We start from the raw sequence: 21,512 nt of genomic DNA on the forward strand, positions 1-21,512 counted from the left end.
TGACCAAGAACCCAATGGTAACTCTGACAGAGCTCTAGAGTTCATCGGTGGAGATGGGAGAACCTTCCAGAAGGCAACCATCTCTGCAACACTTCACCAATCAGGCCTTTATGGTAGAGTAGCCAGACAGAAGCCACTCCTCAGTAAAAAGGCACATACCAGCCCGTTTGGAGAATGCCAAAAGGCACCTAAACACTCTCAGACCATGAGAAACAAGATTATCTGAGTCTGATGAAAACAAGATTGAACTATTTTGCCTGAATGCCAAGCATCATGTCTGGAGGAAACCTGGCACCATCCCCACAGTGAAGCATGGTGGTGGCAGCATCATGCTGTGGGGATGTTTTTCAGTGGCAGGGACTGGGAGACTTGTCGGGATCGAGGGAAAGATTAATAGACCAAAGTACAGAGAGATCCTTGATGAAAATCTACTCTAGAGCGCTCAGGTCCTCAGACTGTGGTGAAGGTTCCCTTTCCAACAGGACAATGACCCTAAGCACACAGCCAAGACAACGCAGGAGTGGCTTTGGGACAAGTCTCTGAATGTCCTTGAGTGGCGCAGCCAGAGCCCGGACTTGAGCCCGATCTAACATCTCTGGAAAGACCTGAAAATAGCTGTGCAGTGACGCCCACAATCCAACCTGACCGAGCATAAGAGTATCCCATCCTTCTCTGCAGATCAACTCCCCAAATACTGGTGTGCCAAGCTTGTGGTGTCATACCCAAGAAGAATCGATGCTGTAATCGCTGCCAAAGGTGCTCCAACAAAGTACTGAGTAAAGAGTCTGAATACTGTAATATTTCATCTTAACATTTTTTTTATTTATTAACCAACATTTCTACAAACCTGTTTTTCTTGTCATTATGGGGTATTGTGTGTATATTGATGAGTGGGAAGAAAGACTATTTTAGAATAAGGCTGTAACATAACAAAATGTGGAAAAAGTCAAGGGGTCTGAATACTTTACGAAGGAGTTGTACTTTCAATGACTTTCATAACACATTTGGACAGTGGCAAAGATTTGAACAATGGAAAATGCAGACATTTCCATCCACAAAATGGAACTACCCAGACTCTACCGAGAGCTGGCCAAACGGGCAAGAAGGACCTTGGTCAGGGAGGTGACCAAGAACACAATGACCACTCTGACAGAACTACAGAGTTCCTTGGCTGAGATAGATGGACAACAATCTCTACAGCACTTCTTCTTTGAGATTGGGTTGGCAGGTCGCATCTAACTTTTAAAGGCAACCGCACACACCGCAACCTACTGTATCGGAGTGAGGCCAGTCATGGCCTACCAACATTAAATTATCTTCATTAGTCCTGTCCTCGAAGAAAGAAATAAAGCCCTAAATACCACTTCCCCCCCTTTCTTCCCCCCACTACACCAACCAATCCCCAAACCCGTCCAGCCTCTCTAACCCTTTCACACAATCTCTCCTTATCTATCTGCATACCAAGATGGGGTAGCAATAGGAAGTGTATATCTGTCTTTGACTTATCCTGTGTAAATAGCCTGTCTTTTTTGTATATACCTTAATCTCACTTTCTATCTACGAACTAAATATACTTTCCTGCAACCCGCCTCACCCAATGTGGTACGGCTCTGATATTTTTATTTATAACTTTATAACTGGAACTTCCATCAGGAGCTAACTAGCTACGAGTCATTGTTAGCCACGGCTAGCGGTCTTCAACTTTTTCTCGGTCACCAGCCAGCCTTAGCTCGGACAACACCTGCCAGTCTGCACAGCGCGATATCAACCCAGAGCATATGGACTGCTTCTCTCTACCATATCACCGGATTCCTGCCGCTCTGGATCATTACACTGGATCATCGCAGCTACCTAGCTGCATACGAGTGGCTACTGTTCGCTAAAGCCTCTGTCCGAAGAAAGCACCAGCTAGCCTTGAACTAGCCTCGAGCTAGGCCCATATACCAGCTAATTCTAGGGCTACAATACTTCCTTTGCCAATTGGCCTGGACCCTTTATTGTCGACACGGAGCCCCGCCCTTCCATCACGGCTTGACTGCCGACATGATCGCCCGATGTGGCCTCAACAGGCTATTCTGTTACGATGTCGCCGAAAAACCATCTACTAGCCCTGGCCCGTTAGCTTTTATGAACGCTGTGTACCTTGCTTGCATAGCGTAGTAGTGACTTCCGAACTGCACCTTGATTCACCTATTGCGGCTCTTCTGACCCTATGATCCCTCGACTGCACAGCTGATGCCCCCTAGACTGTTTCAATAACACGGTACCTTACCTGTCGGCCCCAGCCTCGAACTCAGGTCCTGTATGTACCTAACTCACCCGCTCTGCCCATTCATTGCCATTTACCCATTGTTGTCTTAGCTCTCCTGATCAACACCTGTGACTGCTTTATGCCTTGTATACTGCTGTCTTGGCCAGTTCTTATTGTTTTATTTCACTGTAGAGACCTCATTCCTGCTCAAAATGCCTTCGATAGTTATTTTGTCCCAACCCACATACATGAGGGGACCTCACATGGCTTAACTGGTGCCTCCAGAGATGAAACCTCCACTGTACTCACATCCTACCATACCATTGTCTGTACTTTATGCCCTGAATCTATTCTACCGCGCCCAGAAATCTGCTCCTTTTATTCTCTGTCCCCAATGCACTAGACGACCAGTTCTTATCCTGGCTTAGGAAGGCCACCAAAAATGCAGACATTTCCATCCACAACTACAACATCTTCCGCCAAGATAGAACTGCCAAAAGAGGTGGCGTTGCAATCTACTGCAGAGATAGCCTGCAGAACTCTGTCATGCTATCCAGGTCTGTGCCCAAACAGTTCAAGCTTCTACTTTTACAAATCCACCTTTCCATCTATGTCTCTCACTGTTGCCCCCCTCAGCTCCCAGTTGTGCCCTGGACACCATATGTGAATGAATTGCCCCCCATTTCTCTTCAGAGTTCAAACTGTTAGGTGACCTAAACTGGGATGTGCTTAACACCCCGGCCATCCTACAATCTAAGCTAGATGCCCTCAATCTCACACAAATTATCAAGGAACCTACCAGGTACAACCCTAAATCTGTAAACACGGGCACCCTCATTGATATCATCCTGGCCAACCTGCCCTCTAAATACACCTCTGCTGTCTTCAACCAGGATCTCAGCGATCATTGCTTATGTCCGTAATGGGTCCGCGGTCAAACGACCACTGTCAAACGCTCCCTAAAACAATTCAGCGAGCAAGCCTTTATAAATCGACGTGGCCCGGGTATCCTGGAAGGACATTGACCTCATTCCGTCAGTAGAGGATGCCTGGTTATTCTTTAAAAGTGCTTTCCTCACCATCTTAAATAAGCATGCCCAATTCTATTTTTTTTAAACTAAGAACAGATATAGCCCTTGGTTCACTGCAAACTTGACTGCCCTTGACCAGCACAAAAACATCCTGTGGCGTACTGCATTAGCATCGAATAGCCCCCGCGATATGCAACTTTTCAGGGAAGTTAGGAATCAATATACACAGGCAGTTAGGAAAGCAAAGGCTAGCTTTTTCAAACAGAAATTTGCATCCTGTAGCACAAACTCCAAAAAGTTCTGGAACACTGTAAAGTCCATGGTGAATAAGAGCACCTCCTCCCAGCTGCCCACTGCACTGAGGCTAGGAAACACTGTCACCACTGATAAATCTATAATAATCGAGAATTTCAATTAGCACTTTTCTACAGCTGGCCATGCTTTCTACCTGGCTACCCCTACCCCGGTCAACAGCTCTGCACCCCCCACAGCAACTTTCCCAAGCCTCCCCATTTCTGAAAGAGCTGCAAAATCTGGACTCCTGCAAATCAGCTGGGTTTGACCATCTGGACCCTCTCTTTTTAAAATTACAGGCCGCAATTGTTGCAACCCCTATTTACTAGCCTGTTCAACCTCTCTTTCGTATCTTCTGAGATCCCTAAAGATTGGAAAGCTGCCTCGGTCGTCCACCTTCTTCAAAGGGGGAGACACTCTAGACCCAAACTGTTACAGACCTATATCTATCCTACCCTGCCTTTCTAAAGTCTTCAAAAGCTAAGTTCGCAAACATCACCGACCATTTTGATTCCACCGTACCTTCTCCGCTATGCAATCTGGTTTCCGAGCTGGTCATGGGTGTACCTCAGCCACGCTCAAGGTCCTTAACGATAGCATAACCGCCATCGATAAAAGACAATACTGTGCAGCCGTCTTCATCGACCTGGCCAAGGCTTTCGACTCTGTCAATCACTGCATTCTTATCGGCACACTCAACAGCCTTGGTTTCTCAAATGACTGCCTCGCCTAGTTCACCAACTACTTCTCAGATAGAGTACAGTGTGTCAAATCGGAGGGCCTGCTGTCCGGACCTATGGCAGTCTCTATGGGGGTTTCACAGGGTTCAATTCTCGGGCCAACTCTCTTCTCTGTATACATCAATGATGTCGCTCTTGCTGCTGGTGATTCTCTGATCCACCTCTACACAGATGACGCCATTCTGTATACTTCTGGCCCTTCTTTGGACACTGTGTTAAAAAACCTCCAGACGAGCTTCAATGCCAAAGAACACTCCTTCTCTGGCCTCCAACCGCTCTTAAATGCTAGTAGAACTAAATGACTGCTCTTCAACCGATCGCTGCCCGCACCCGCGCGCCCGTCAACATCACTACTCTGGACGGTTCTGATTTAGAATATGTGGACAACTACACATACCTAGGTGTCTGGTTAGACTGTAAACTCTCCTTCCAGACTCACATTAAGCATCTCCAATCCAAAATTAAATCTAGAATCGGCTTCCTATTTCGCAAACAAAGCATCCTTCACTCATGCTGCCAAACATATATAACATGTATTATATACCTGGAATATAACTCTGAATTCCCTCTCGTTCTTGCTGGTGGATTTCACATACCCGGCCAATGTCAGCACCAGCAGCAGAGACCTGAAAGGCAAGCTGCTGAAACACAACCCTCTCCACAGGCTCCCTATCCAGGGTGTCCTGACCCATCCCTGGGTGGAGGAGAACTCTACCAAGACGCCAACCGCCATGTCACACAGACCTGAGCAAAGCAAATGAGGACTGGGATCCTACTAGGGTAGGGTTGAGCAAATTAGGAACTCCTAGGTTGTGTCTAAAATGGAAACATATTTCCTATATAGGGCTCTACTTTTTTACCAGGGCCCATAGTGCCCTGTATAGCGAATAGGCTGCCCTTTGGGATGTACACCAACGAACTGTCCTGCACATTACTGTGACCAGTGTCTTGTTCATTAGGGCACGCAACGGAACATGTTTCAGTGCATTTTATTACGTTTGGTGCCCAATGACACAACCCATGCTTAATGCTTGACTTCCATACTACTCACCATGCTATGAAATTAATGTTTCGTCATCAGTCATCTTCATGCCCTTGTAATGTCTGCCGCCTTTTACTCTTCTATGGCATTTTGTCTTTGTAATCGTTTTACTGTATGTAGAATTTAGAATTTCCTGTCATTTCTTGATTAAACAAAAGTTTAATTTCAATCTTGTAGCAATGTTCATGAGGTATAAATATGTGGAATTAGTTCTTTTTGTTATTGCTTTGACGTAGCCTATATCTAATGCACAGGTGCTCTGAATGACAACAGTACATATTGTTAAAATACAGTCAGCAAACCAAACTGTACAAACAATCATTCAATACCCAAATGCAAGGACTGTTTTCCACCTGTCATTGCAATATACTTTATTGCCACTAGATGGGCCCCACTCATTTTGATGAAGAAGTAATGTATCAACATGTTGATTTATGGGAGAAATAAAGAATTTGTTTTGACTTCATTTTCATGTGGCTTCTTGGTGCGTACATGTGTCACGCAATTCCAATGTACTTTAATTTACTATGAAACACAAACTGTGATTGGTGTTTAAACATAGGTGCCGTAATAAATTCACCTGCGTCTCAGTGGTAGGCTATGCCTTCTTACAGTTATAGACCTATGGTATGCAATAGACTGTCCCTTCCTGTGCCTCGTCGACATAAATGTTTCTCAAGTGGAAAAAAATGAAAACGAATCATCTCTCGTTGAATGACAAACACTAAATTGAATAATCCCGTCCACAGCTCCCACTCCTACGAGTAATACTGTTGACAAATCACCGAAGAAGGGGCTTCGATTTGCTTAACGAAAAAAATGTGTGCACGAAAAACCGAAGACCAAACAAACTACGTCATATGCATGAACTGTTTTGACTGGGAAGCATAAGGTAAGCTTTATACACGTGTCCAGCTGTCAATATCGTGTTAAAATGGGTTGATAATTCAACACTTCATTTTGGACAATCCAGCTGGTTGAGCATATGTGTCAGGAGAAGTAAGTGGTTAGCACTGGTCCAATAAGGCGAATGGTTGTAACGTCTTCGTGTCTATAATGATCGGTTGGTTTGATTGCAGCCTACCTGGTGCAATCAGTCATATCACCACTGGGAGGTGAATGTCAATAGTTAACGGTAATAAAGCATAGTTTAATAAGAACTGTTTGAGTGATGTTTTTTGTTCATAAATATTTCAGTTTTACAAAATTACATTTTTGAAGATATATATTCTGTGTAAATATCTGATTCCTCACCCGTCAAAGGTTTAGACACCTACTCATTCCAGGGGTTTTCTTTATTTTTTACTTTCTACATTGTAGAATAATAGTGATAACACATATGGAATCATGTAGTAACCAAAACAGTGTTAAACAAATCCAAATATATTTGAGATTCTTCAGAGTTGCCACCCTTTGCCTTGATGACAGCTTTGCACACTCTTGGCATTCTCTCAAACTGCTTTATGAGGTAGTCACCTGGAATGCGTTTCAATTAATAGGTGTGCCTTGTTAAGTTAATTTGTGGAATTTATTTCCTTCCTAATGCGTTTGAGTCAATCAGTTGTGTTGTGACAAGGTCGGGGTGGTATACAGAAGATAGCCCTATTTGGTAAAAGACGAAGTCCATATTATGGCAAGAACAGCTCAAATTAGCAAAGAGATATAACAGTCCATCATTACTTTAAGATATGAAGGTCAGTCAATCCAGAACATTTGAAGAACTTTTCAAGTTGCAGTCGCAAAAACCATCAAGCGCTATGATGAAACTGGCTCTCATGAAGACCACCACAGGAAAGGAAGACCCAGAGTTCATTAGAGTTACCAGCCTCAGAAATCGGAGCCCAAATAAATACTTCAGAGTTCAAGTAACAGACACATCTCAACATCAACTGTTCAGAGGAGACGTAAATCCGGCCTTCATAGACAAATTGATGCAAAGAAACCACCACTAAAGGGTGCTTGGGCCAAGAAACACAAGCAATGGACATCTGTCCTTAGGTCTGATGAGTCCAAATTTGAGATTTTTGGCTCCAACCAACTGTGTCTTTGTGAGACGCACGTATTATGTGTTATTTCATATCTTCACTATTATTCTACAATGTAGAAAACAGTGAAAAATAAAGAAAAACCCTTGAATGAGTAGGTATGTCCAAACTTTTGACTGGTACTCTAGCTCAAATAGTCAGACAGCAACGCCTTTTTTGGTCTCATCTTTTCTATTTTATAATCTCATCCTCTTTAGTAGCCGAATTTCAGACACAGAGAGGGCCAACAGAAGGTGTAGGTTGTCACGTATGCTCCCTCTAGGTCAACCAGGCTGCTCGTTAAAGGCGCACACCTGTCACCATAGTTACGTGCATTAGCGCATAATGACATTCACCTGGACTCCATCACCTCCTAGATTACCCGTCCTATATATGTCACTCCCCTTGGTTCCTTCCCCAGATGTCATTGCTTCTGTTTCTTGTCTGTGCATTGTTTGTGGTTTTGTATTATGTTACATTTATTTATTAAAACACACTCCCTGAACTTGCATCCCAACTCTCAGTGCACTCGTTACAGAAGGCAGTTTTATAAGCATAGGCCTGTCCCACTATTATACATCTTTATCAACAGATTATGAACTGTAATGAGAGACTGTGCAGGTCCTTTCAAATAAATAAACTACAGTCCAGATGTTTTTTCTGAACACAAATCCACATGTTCAGTGAACAGGCAGGCTTATCTGCTTGTGCCCACAGCATAAATCTGGCAAATAGCATACCGTCTGTTAACCTAAAACTTATTTCCATATACATGATGATGAACCAAAGTGGACAATTTCTACAAGCGCCACATACCTTCAACTATTAGCCTATACCAGGTGTCTTCAACCTTTTCTTGCCCTGGGACCGCCCAGGGAAACTGGCGACCCAGGGACCCCCACATTTCTTATCAGGTGCCTGATAATGGCAAGGAGAAATAATCAACATTTAAAAATGACTAGATTTGCTATGTTTTCATTATTTTCACATCCCCCAAATGTACTGAACAAAAATCTAAACGCAACATGTAAAGTGTTGGTCCCATGTTTCATGAACTAAAATAAACGTTCCCAGAAATCTCCATACGCACAAAAAGCTTATTTCTCTCAAATTTTGTGCACAAATGTTTTACATCCCTGTTAGTGAGGCGGTGGGGTTATCGTATGGGCAGGCATAAGCTACGGACAACAAACTGGATGGCTACTGTTTTGTAATCAACTTAGCTATTTTGTAATTATTTTGTTTTCTATTTATTCTCTATTTTCACGAAATACATCCGCTTTTCTTATAACTGACAAGAACTCTGGAACATCAGATCGGCAGCTACTTACCCCAATTACGGCTTCTATTTCCACTCATCCTCCCTGCGTTCTCTCTGTAATTCCAACCTAATTTTTGGGCGACCCAAGGGGAAACGCCGGCATTACATAGACAAGATAGGGGGGATCCTGGTGAGATTAAGGCGACGGGAAAACTGGCCACCTCTTCCCTCCATTCTACTGGCTAATGTACAGTCACTTGATAATAAGGTGGATGACCTCCGATCATGGATTTGCCTACCAACGGGACTCTCGAAAATGCTTTTCAGAAACATGGCTCTCAGACAAGATACTGCTATCCAACTCGATGGATTCTCCATTCACAGGGTCGATAGGACAGTGGAGTCTTGGAAATCGAGGGGGAGGGGTTTACCTCTTCATCAACTCCAACTGGTGTGCTAATTCCAGCTCGGTTCATGTGTCAACCCATTGTTCACCCGTCTTGGAATACCTGATGGTCAAATGCCAGCCCTTCTACCTATCGAGTCAGTTTTCAGCTGTTAATGTGATTGCTGTATACATTCCACCTCAGGACAATAAAAATAACAAGCTGGCGCTTAACGAACTGTACAAGGCTATAAACAAGCAGGAAACCCTACACCCAGAGGCTGACTTTCTGGTTGCCGGTGTCACTACGCCCAACTTCCATCAACACGTCTCCAATGCCACTAAGGGTGACCACTGCTATTCCAGCAAGCATACAAGGCCCTCCCTCGTCCGCCATTCGGCAAATCAGATGATGACTCCTGATTCCAAGCAGAATCTGAAATTGGAAGTACCCGCGATTCGCTCTGTTGAGAAATGGTCACCAGGGTATGTTGCAGACTGCTTTGCTAGCACTGATTGGAATATGTTTCGAGACTCTGCCGGTAACATTGACGAGCTAACCACCTCCATCACCGGCTTCATTAGAAAATGCATTGGCGTTGTTGGACCCACAGTGATTGTTCGCTGTTTCCCCAATCAAAAGCCCTGGATTAACACAGAGGTTGGAACTAATCTAAAGAGCAGGGCTATCGCACACAGAGCTATCATAGACAACCCTGAAGCTTACGGCCGAAGACAGGAATAAGTACAAGAAGGCCCGCTATGACCTCCACAGATTCATCAAATGAGCAAAAGGACAATATAAGGTGGCTATAGTTCAGTTTGGATTACAAAGGAAGACCCAAACATGATCAGCCCAATGATGCCTCTACTAGAATCAATGCATTTTATGCATGCTTTGACAACAACAACATCGAGTCACGTGAGGCCGATGTGAAAATTGTGTTTTAATCAGGTCAAAATCCGCAAGGCCGCGGGCCCCGTTGGTATTCCAGGGCACGTTCTCAGAAAATGCGCAGAACATCTGGCAGGCATATTCACTGTAATTTTCAAACTCTCCTTGTCCCAGTCTGTTATCCGCACGTTTTTATCCACACTGCCTGCACCCACCTAGATAAGAGGAATATCTATGTGACAATGCTGTTCATTGACTACAGCTCTGCGTTCAACAACATTGTCCCTTCCTAGCTCGTCACCAAGCTTAGGACTCTGGGTCTGAACACCTCCCTCTCTAATTGGATACTGGTATTCCTGATGGGCCGACCCCACGCGGTGAAGGTAGGCAACATTACCTCCATCACGCTGACCCTTAACACAGGGGTTCCACAGGGGTGTGTGGTTTGTCCCCTCCTGTACTCCCTGTTCACCCACGAGTGTGTGGCCATGCACGACTCCAAAACCATTATCAAGTTCACTGACAACACAATGGTGGTAGGCCTGATCACACGCTACAATGAGTCAGCCTACAGGGATGAGGTCGGAGCAGCAGTGGAGCGGGTAGACAGCTTCAAGGCCACGCCCCCAGCTTCTGATCCACGCCCAACAGATACATATCTGTATTCCCAGTCGTGTGAAATCCATAGATTAGGGCCTAATGAATTTATTTTTAATTGACTGATTTTCTTATATGAACTGTAACTCAGTAAAATCTTTGAAATTGTTGCATGTTGCGTTTATATTTATGTTCAGTGTATAACAGGAAGAAGTGTAAACTCTAACATGGCATATTAACTAGAAAGATAACTCCAAACACATTTTCGCTAATAGCAGCTATGGTTAAACAAAGGTTAGCCATGTGTTGGCAAAACAATTGTCCATGTCAAGAAAGCTTACCAGTAGCCAGCATCACTTGCAGCAACTGGTCGGCCTACTCATGGGTGCTTTTCAAAGCCTATGTCTGATACTCCAGTGAGTGTAATTATCTCACTATTAGGAGTTGAGAAATAAAGTTGACATCATTAGAAATATATTATCCTCTTTTCTAATGTTGTGTAAATCAAAATGAGTTTAGTCGCTAGCGACATTCATAAAAACAATGGGCATTTTTTTGGGACAAACATATTTGCGTGATCCCCAGGTTGAATACCCTACAAGCTCTGTCTCGCGTCAGGATTAGATGTTCATCCATGTTTCTCATATGTCAAATTTCAAACTTGTTCCAAACGTTGAGGTTAAGTTTAGGTATTAACTCTGAATTCTTAAGGTATGGGTTAAGGTTTGGCATAGGCTTAAAACAAAAAATACCAAAAATAACTTTCTATCACTGGATTTGAACACGCAACCTTTGAATCGGCGCATGTGATTATGCACATCCGCCATACCAGTCCACAACGCCTTAATGAAACCAAAACTGAGTTGAAGGTAACAGCGCTGCTATTGACCGGTTTCCAGGTAATCTCCCCGACGTTCTCAGACAGGGATGTGCATCAAATACTGACTTGTATTGCGGGTGACCTGCCTGGAATACGCCTGTCCTATACACTTTTGTACCTTTCTATACTAAACAATATTTTAGATCTATAAGGCTTGGCTATTACAAGCATTAGCAAAAATGACACAGTCATTCAGAGACAACTACTGGTTAAAATTGACCATCATAGAAGCAAATGGTAACAATTATGACATGTGACTTGTGCACCTACTCTCACTGTGGTGAACAGTGCAGCTTGTTAGATCTCTCTCTCACTCTCTCACACACACACACACACACACACACACACACACACACACACACACACACACACACACACACACACACACACACACACACACACACACACACACACACACACACACACACACACACACACACACACACTCAGAGAGAGAGAGGCAGACATGACCTTTTTGGTCTGGAATGTAATTGCATAGAATTCCTGTAATTTAGATTTCTTATGACACAGGAATAACCCTAATCAATCGCATCAAACAAAGAAATGCTGTGTATTTTCATGAATCATTATTTTATATCTGCAATAATTCTACAAAACAAATTTCCATATTTTATTATATTTATCCAGAAAAAATACACTGAACAAAAAATATAACCACAACATGCGGGAATACAGAAATGTATGTAAAAGTAGGGGCATGGATCAGAAAACCAGTCAGTATCTGGTGTGACCACCATTTGCCTCATGCAGTGCGACACATCTCCTTTGCATAGAGTTGATCAGGCAGTTGATTGTGGAATGTTGTCCCACTCCTCTTCAATGGCTGTACAAAGTTGCTGGATATTGGTGGGAAATGGAACACGTGGTTGTACACGTCGATCCAGAGCATCCCACACATGCTCAATGGGTGACATGTCTGGTGAGTATGCCGACCATGGAAGAACTGGGACATTTTCAGCTTCCAGGAATTGTGTACAGATCCTTGTGACATGGGGACGTGCATTATCATGCTGAAAGGTGAGGTGAACCCCGGAGGATGAATGGCACGACAATGGGCCGCAGGATCTCATCACGGTATCTCTGTGCAATCAAATTGATAAAATGCAATTGTGTTCGTTGTCTGTAGCTTATGCCTGCCCATAGCATAACCCAACTGGCACCATGGGGCACACTGTTCACAACATTGACATCAGGAAACCGCTCTCCCACACAAAGCCATACACCCTGTTTGCCATCTGCCCAGTACAGTTGAAGCCGGGATTGATCCGTGTAGAGCACACTTCTCCAGCGTGCCAATGGCCATCGAAGGTGAGCATTTTGCCCACTGAAGTCGGTTAAGATGCTAAACTGCAGTCAGGTCAAGACCCCGATGAGGACGACAAGCACGCAGATGAGATTCCCGGATACGGTTTCTGATTCTTTGTGCAGAAATTCTTTGGTTGTGCATACCCACAGGGCATAGGTCCACTCACTGGGGAGCTAGGCCTAGCCAATTACTTTTTTCCCCACAAAAGAGCTTCATTAGAGACAGAAATAATCCTCAGTTTCATCAGCTGTCCAGGTGGCTGGTCTCAGACGATCCCGCATGTCTGCGGTTCTGAGGCCTGTTGGCCGTACTGCCAAATTCCCAAAAACAACGTTGGAGGCGGTTTATGGTAGAGAAATGAACATTCAATTCTCTGGCAACAGCGCTGGTGGACATTCCTGCAGTCAGCATACCAATTGCATGCTCCCCATAGCTGTGGCATTGCATTGTGTGACAAAACTGCTAATTTTAGAGTGGCCATATATTGTCCCCAGCACAAGGTACAATGATAATTTTGTTTAATCAGCTTTAATCTTGAAATGCCACACCTGCCAGCTGAATAGATTATCTTGGCAAAGGAGAAATGCTCACTAACTGGGATGTAAACACATTTGTGCAAATAAGCTTTTTCTTTGTATGTCAACTTTCTGGGATCTTTTATTTCAGCTCGTGAAACATGGGACCAACACTTGACATGTTGCATTTATATATTTGTTCAGTGTACATGTTCTCACGGTTTTTCGTTTTTATCACATAAAACCCACCACACAAATGTATATGATATAATTTAACTTGTTTCTTTATTCATTAATATTCATATATATATGATCACGATTTGAGATTTACATTCCATCTTTTTGAAACCACAATACACTACACATACGGTTTTATAACATTTCCACAGGACCGTTGGATTGTGCAGAATGAAAAATGTCTTTATGCACATTTTCTTATTTTCATGATCTCTTCATGTGTGTATGATTCAGACACTTAATTCCGGACATCGAATCATTTCAATTAATCTCGCAGGTATAGTTTACAAGTAAAATGCATATTATAATATGAAACATTAGGGGATAAATTCGAATTTACAGTGACCGAATTCCATGGTGATCTTAATCATGTGGCGAATATCGGTCAAGTGACGGACTTGTGGGACCTTCTTCAAACGATAATGACAGCCTATTACTTCACAGGCATTTGCCGTCTTTTTTTCTTCCCAATTTCATAACCTGTGCGATATGTGTTTAGGCCTAACCATGTGTTTAAATGTTTATTCAAATTTGCAAAACACGTCTTTCCTTACTCAGGTTGTGAACGTTTTGTTTTCCGCGTCCTAATTCCTGAACACTTTTCTTTTGTCTGAATATTATACATTCAATGTAGCTAATGCTGTTTCGAAATAGCGCTTGGAGAGAATACAAATGACTTCTAAATACATCTCAAAGATATTTGGGATATTCCTAGTATTCATTAACACACTGTTTCATCATTCACGATATGTATTATATTTATGTTGTCTTGCTGATAGCCTATAATGTATTGCCATTTTAGTAGTTCCCATCATAATAGGTCCACATTATTGTATGTCAATGTGTTAATTAATAATCACATTCACTGCCCACTGAAACATTGAAAATCACGTAGAAGAAAGTGCCATCATATCAAACACACAACTTTGTTTATACCATGTAGTCACGATTCCGTCAAATTGTCGTCCAAAACCACATACTTGCATTTCAAATTAAATGTCTCTCAAGATGGGAAAACACCACAGAGAGATGAAGAAACGTGTCCCATTTTGCAATTTTGTTTAGGTCGATTGAACTATTGTAAACCTTCACTCCACTGAAATATATGGATATGCATGTTGTTCTCATATTTATACATTACACGTTGAATTGTCCATATCATATTTAGACTCTGTCCCACTGTGTGTGTGTGTGTGTGTGTGTCTGTGTGTGTAATGAGTGCTTGCACTGCATTTCGGTGCACGCATTTATTTCGCATGAATTCTGTAAGCAGGGATGCATTGACTGCGCTCAGTGGGGATTTCAGTTATACACTATAAGGGGATGTGCAAAAACATCGATATCCAGCAGACAGTGGCTTGGCTAATCTTCTATGCCATACTTGTAAGCTTCTACTAGTCCCTCCATTGAGTGGATGAAACCAGAGATGGCGCATATGCCCCCTATTACAAATATAGCGACATCAAAGAACACGTGGTGCCATAGCAGCTTTCTCCATAGTAGCTTGAGGTGGAAGAGGCTGGGGAGCAGAAAGCAAAGCCCCGCGCCCGTCAGGCTGCCGGTCAGACCCATGAGAAGAGCAAAATGCGGTACATAAATGGCCATGAGCAACGTGAACACCACAAGGGTGCATCTGAGAGTGAGGCCCCAGGCTTTCAGCCTTCCATCGCCTCCATAGCAATCTGGGAACCATGTGCGTTCTCGTTCACAGAAAAATGATTTCTCCAATACTTCAACCGCAGCGAAGAATGGCAATGGGTATGACAGTAAAGCTTTGGCCACTAAGAAAAGGTTCACAACAGCCCTGATGGTTGACGGCAGGTTGTCGGTGATGACCTCCTTGGTGGCATCCGCCCAGGTCAGGTAAGCTAGAAGGGCGAACAAGCCTTTGAGGACGCATGCAGCGATGTGGGTCCAGTTCATCATACAGTGGAACTCGCTGGGTTTCACCATGTTCCCCTCGAGTGACGGAAGGAAAATCTGAGACGTGTAACTGAACACGATGATTCCAATAGAAATGGGGAACTTCTTCACATCGATGTAGAATTTGACTTTGTCCCAGGCCCAGTCGCGCGCTCTAGAGAGGCAGTAGGCAATTACCAGGATGTTGATGACGAAGTGCGCGATAGTGCACAGCAAACTGAACTTTGATACGGACTTCAGGTTCTTCAGGAAGGCGCAGGGCAGCAAGGCGGCGGTGGCCATGATGGCCCAGGACTTCTGTGAGATGGGGAGGGTGGGAAAGCTGTTGTACATTAGGTTTCCGCTCACAACCACGTACAGGATGCACGTCATCACCAGCTCGATGATCTGGGCTACATTCACGATATGGCCACCTAAAGATGGAAACCTCGGTTGACAACAGGCGTTTGCAATGTCCACGTATGAGTCCCTTACACGCACCAGCTGACCGTCTTCGTCCTCCTCGTACAGGCAGGCGATGAGGATTTTCCCCGTGTAGCAACACACCACGGCGGCGAAAATAATGAGAAACAGTCCGAGGTATCCCCCGTGGAGAATGGCGTATGGTAAACCCAGAACGAACATCCCCTGAAAACACACAGGAAGTTATTTATGGGCATAATAACCAGATCAATTCAAGATAAACGTTTACAAAATGTAGCCTGGTATTTGTTGATAATAACTAAACAGGTTGGAGATGGGTGGGCGTAAATATAGGATTGCCAATTATTAAATAATGATTTTACAAAATGGAGTATTTGTTGAATGACTATTGCACTTTACATAGGCCTACATGGATTACGCATTATGAGATAGTGTGTACATGATTCAATGGGTGACATGCTTGCTTGTTGGTGTGGGTTCTGGTGGGCATTCCATTTAGCTGCGAGCGTGCCCTTTCCAGCTACTTTTGTAGTCATCAATAGGGTGGAGACACGTCCTGGTTAAATGGTGACTGTCATGATGATGATCATAGCGTTAACAACGCATGATGGGACTGCGCTTGTCTTGGGACTTTTTGCCACATACAGATACACTGTCAAGTACATTTTTAACACTTCAAAGGTCGCCCCAGACCCGCTATTACTCATTTGTAGGTGATAGACACGCATAGCCTGCGCGTAATGCAACGATGAAATTAGCTATAGACTAGCTATAACGTATATGATAGGCTATCGAGGAAAGCACAGCGCAGCATAGTTTAGGCTATATATCCAAATGACCTTGACGAAATGACTATCTAGAAGGTCACCTGTCAATCTGAAGGAGAGATTCTGTCCTTTCGAATAGTATAACTGCTGCATGAATGCGCTCCAGAGCAACAGAGCCAAGTTCGTGCGTAAAGCCGTATCAACAGATCAGTACGGGTCACGTTCGGCATTACCCCCCCCCCTTACGGTAACCCCCCTCTTAACCTTCCCCCCCCTCTTAACCTCTTACGGTAACAGTGTGTAATTTATCCTATTTTTTTCATAGGTTATGAACCTTCCCAAACCACGTCAATTATCTCCAAATACCACCAATTCATCTCCTTATCCAAAATCAAAAGGTTGTTTTTGTGTGAATTAGGCTCGGGCAATTTTTGTTTATTTATTTATATAAGGAACCCTTGGAATATTAGTGTCTCTATACATCCGGGATGCCTCACACAATCTATTTTATATTCTGGTTTAACACATTTTTACATTTACATTTACATTTAAGTCATTTAGCAGACGCTCTTATCCAGAGCGACTTACAAATTGGTGCATTCACCTTATGACATCCAGTGGGACAGTCACTTAACAATAGTGCATCTAAAACTTAGGGGGGGTGGGGTGAGAGGGATTACTTATCCTAACACAGTCACTGCTGTTGCCTGAGGTCGGGTTCACGAGACTGTTGGAATATCGAATGCCTTCGCCTCTATTAATTAGCCTTTTCACCGGGGATGTGTGTTCGCAATCATTTGGTGATAGCTTTTCTTGGTGATAGCTTTTCTTTCAGTTATGTAGGCTTACATTTATTAACATTTGGCTTTTTATATGGCAGGTAACACGAAGTCATCATTGAATGAATGAGTGGGATAGGACACCTGCAAGCGCCATGCTGTTTTAATTATGCGTCTTTACCTGGATTGCATTCGTGACATTCCAGCCAGCTTCCCACGCGGTGATTTTCGGTGATTTTTCTTCTTCTCCCAGACCTGAGGCTTTAGAGGCGGAGAGCGGAGGGCCGGTGCCATCTCTCTGGTAGTGGCTGTCCCCAGCCGCCATTCCATCTTCTCCTCCACCCATCACACCCTCTCCGCTCCCCTCTCCAGTGTCACCACCACCCATTTCATCCGATTTCATGATGTCCATCTGCAGTCCTTGCCGGTGGTCGTAATCCAAATCATCGCATGCAGCGAAGCCCAGTCCCTCCTCGTCTGTGGCGGCCTGGAAGCCCATCCTGGCCATCATGCCGCTCACCTTCGCCGTGGATTTATTCGACACGGAGGTGGCCGCATTTGACAGTTTATTTTGAAATTTGCTTCGGATTAAATGTGCCATTGTTGCGTTCTCTGTCTACCCGTCGGGGACAATTTTTGTTGTTGTTCAATTAAAATATTTAGTCAATAACTAGATTGCGTGAATAAAACTAAGCTATAGTACGGACGGTGGTTTTAGAAAGCCCTGATGGTATTTAATTTGCTATCTCCACTTCTTGATCAAAGTACTCCTGTTCTTGATCATCCCCAGGTTCATTTCACCTTCAGACGTCGGCGCTCCGTCTTCGCATCTTGTGACCGCACTCCAGTCAGTGAACGCACTCGACGAAAACGTCCGAACTTGATGCACGATTTTTTTTAAGGGGTGGAAATGTATTACGCAGAGGATTACGAAAAATTGTTGCAATTTGTTATATTCAGTTCGTTTATTGATAATAACGGTTGCAGCAACGCTTCCACAGTTGGTTTTCCTTGGCGGTTACTGAGGTCAGTGCCGTACGCTGGAGCCTGGGGGTGGCACGTGTCATCATCAGCCTGCCAATACAAGGACTCTGCTTCGTGGAGCACGTCTCCAGCCCCCAGAGCGCGTAGACACCCACGGAAGAAAACGGGAGAGATTTGCTGCATTTCTAGGGGAGGTGCTTGCGGTACCTTGTCCCCTCCCCACCCCCGTATTCTACAAAACTTCATTCTAACATCCAATTACATTCTGGGTGCTTTGAGTGTTGCATTACGTTACGTGTATAAAAGGAGCTAGGTGGAAATCGAGAGGAGACAAACATCAACTCTTTGGACCGGGTTATGTAACTTTCAGACTAGAATTTGACCAAATATTTGTTGCTTGACCATTAGTTGTTGTTTTTTTACGACAAGTGGACGCGCGTGTCTTCAGTGGCAACGATAGTTGATGTGCCTAGCCTACTGGAATTCATGTGGATCGAATGTCAAATTATTGTTCGTTTATTCATGAAGAAAATGCTTATTTTCCTGTTTCGTTATTTAAAATAGGCTATCGGTGGTAAGGTGGAAGTTAATTCCACATAGCCAATCGAGAGAGAAAAATATGTTTTTGCTATTGATATAAATGTAAATTCTGCGTTATTTCTTAGGCTTGCATTTTACGCACCAACACTTCTCCATTCGTTAGAACACCGTTTTTCTTGATAGGCCTACCTTAGGGCTGTATCTATGTCGAAAAATAATATAATTGTTTTTTTTTTCTAAAACGGAGCCAATAATTCATTTCGAAATTGGGTTTAAAACCGCTGCATTTTCAGGATCAATGCTTTGGCTATAGCACGTTTTACTGTGTCGTAACGTACGTTATCAAGATAATATTTTATATGAAGCTATCTCCGTAATGTGTTTTTAATATACCCTATCATTGGGATAACTTTAGCTTTTCAGAGCAAACTATTTATTTGAGATTGATAAGAGTTGGAAGTTCAAACAGTGTAAGGGGATTGCAGGCTTAACAATGGGATAATCTCCAGGTTTATTGCTATACACCTGGACATGGATCTTCCTTTAACTAGGCTATACATATTAAGTTAAAAGTATTGACTCCTGCATGCGGAGTCCAAACAGTGTACATTTTGTTGTTGTTGTTAAAAACACGCATTTTCAGATAATATACCACATCTATTTAATAAATTTAAAAAACATGTAGGCCTAGTTTGTAATAGTGTTAATTATAATAAACAACTTGCCAGAAATAGTAACTCCAAGTTCACGTCACTGAAAGTTTGCGTGTGCAGCCTTCCAGTGTTTCCCTGGGCCAAAATAGTTCACGTTAGAGCGTGACACAGACTCTAATGGATGAGTTTAGTTTTCTAGGCCCAGTCCTAGTTTACATTCAACCTATTTGGTGCTGAATGAAAAGTACAATTTGATTTGGAAAATGCTTTGTAATTTAGGTGACTTCAATTTTTAATTATTTGACAGCTCCTTTTGGCGTTCTGCCGCGGGAACATAGGACGATGCTCCTCTCTTAGCTCCATGCTATAGGCATGTGTTTGTTTTTAAAATCCTCAGAAATGTCTTATTTTCAACAGAGTGACTGTTGATATTCTGAGATTTTAAACCTCATGTTGTTCTGGGCATGGGGGAATCCATTCATCAGTTAGAGGACTAATTATGGCGACGAGATTGGAGCGCTTTAGTCTTTATCCACTTAATTGGTGCTTTCTTTATTTTCTGATTGAGGTTCAGCACCATGCGCAGATAAACAGCGACTGACTGGCGTCGCCGATTTGGGTGTTTGAGAGCGGAAGGAAAGCATGGATGGGTTTAGCCTATTTTTGCTGTCTGTCTGCTGGACTATATTCTACAAACCTACTGAAGGGTCCATGTAGCAGTTTACCATAGTATGTTCACATTGCATTTTAGCCTACAGCCCAGTAGCCACGTGCATCTTGACCCCCCCCCAAAAAAAAATAGGCTACACTAAAACATCAAACATCACCAGGAATTTCCACGAAAATACCTTTAATACATCTTATGAAAAACAATTGTTAAAAATCCCACCAGTGATTTGCAATTTTATGCATATTTAAATCTAATTATGCCATCTCAATTGCAACAATTCTGGTTTAAAGTGTACAGTTTTTCCCATAAAATATACGAGAAAGGGGGGTTTACACATGGCAATGCCAAACATAAACGGTATTTTCTGCTTTGCTGAGAGAGAAGGCAGAGATATACACGCGGTCCCCAGAGTGAGTGAAAGGGTTAATCACAGGCAGCGTTATCAGCCCGTCCAGACATCCTCTGATCTGTACTTACGACTGTCTGATTGAATGTCCTGTAAAATGAAAAGAACAACCGTGACACGAAAAGAAAGGGGGGTTTTCAGGGCTGAATTTAAGGTCGATTCCTACAGCAAGACTTGCTTACAAATAACGACTGTTTAGTAGCCTATTATTTATTAACGATATATTTTTTTTCTTTACATTCAGGAAATTAGCAGATCATATTTTTTATTCTATTTTTATTATGAAGAATATAAGTGCAACTGTCAAAACAAAAATGTGTATACACGTTATACCTGCACAAAAGGAAAAGCTCAATTAATAGACCAATAAGAACGAGAGTTCCACACCTCTGCTAATAGCAGTTATTTTTCAGTTTTCCCCTCCCCACTCAGACCACTAGTCTTAGCAAAAATCTTGTCTGAAAAAATGCTCTTTGCTAAGAAGCTATTTTTGTTAATTTTTGACCATTTTCAATTGAAAACAATTACAGTAAGGTAATTAAATGTTACCCAGAAATGATTTGATATAGAGAAAAAAAACGTCTGAATTGGACCTTTAATATTGTGGTATTGCCGTTTTGTGTGATGGCAGGACTATGCAGGTGCAAAACCCCCAAAACTCATCAGTTAACGTTAATGGAAATCGAGGGAATCTGAGAGTTGTCTCACTGTCAGATTTCCCCCACCATCATTCATTCTTTAGATATGGCCCTGCAGTTATTTTGCAGCTATACCAACATGTACAGAATATTCTATTTTAATTCTGATAAATAGAATCATCAATTAAATGTTCCTAAATTAACGTGTTTGTGTGCGTCTGTGTTTGTGTGTTTTGTCGAAAATATTTAT

The 21,512-nt window shown here is 42.9% G+C and overlaps 1 protein-coding gene across 1 annotated transcript; it reads right to left on the reverse strand.

The window, feature by feature from the left end:
• Window positions 1-12,514: 12,514 nt before the first annotated feature.
• LOC124021102 (vesicular inhibitory amino acid transporter-like) lies at window positions 12,515-18,519 on the reverse strand. The gene is made up of 2 exons (XM_046336433.1): window positions 17,553-18,519; window positions 12,515-16,029 (listed from the first exon to the last, which is right to left on the reverse strand). The coding sequence occupies exons 1-2, from the start codon at window positions 17,970-17,972 to the stop codon at window positions 14,842-14,844; spliced, it is 1,608 nt and encodes a 535-aa protein (XP_046192389.1). The 5' UTR covers window positions 17,973-18,519; the 3' UTR covers window positions 12,515-14,841.
• Window positions 18,520-21,512: the final 2,993 nt, after the last annotated feature.

The sequence above is a fragment of the Oncorhynchus gorbuscha genome, linkage group LG03 (assembly GCF_021184085.1).
Source record: "Oncorhynchus gorbuscha isolate QuinsamMale2020 ecotype Even-year linkage group LG03, OgorEven_v1.0, whole genome shotgun sequence".
NCBI lineage: Eukaryota > Metazoa > Chordata > Actinopteri > Salmoniformes > Salmonidae > Oncorhynchus > Oncorhynchus gorbuscha.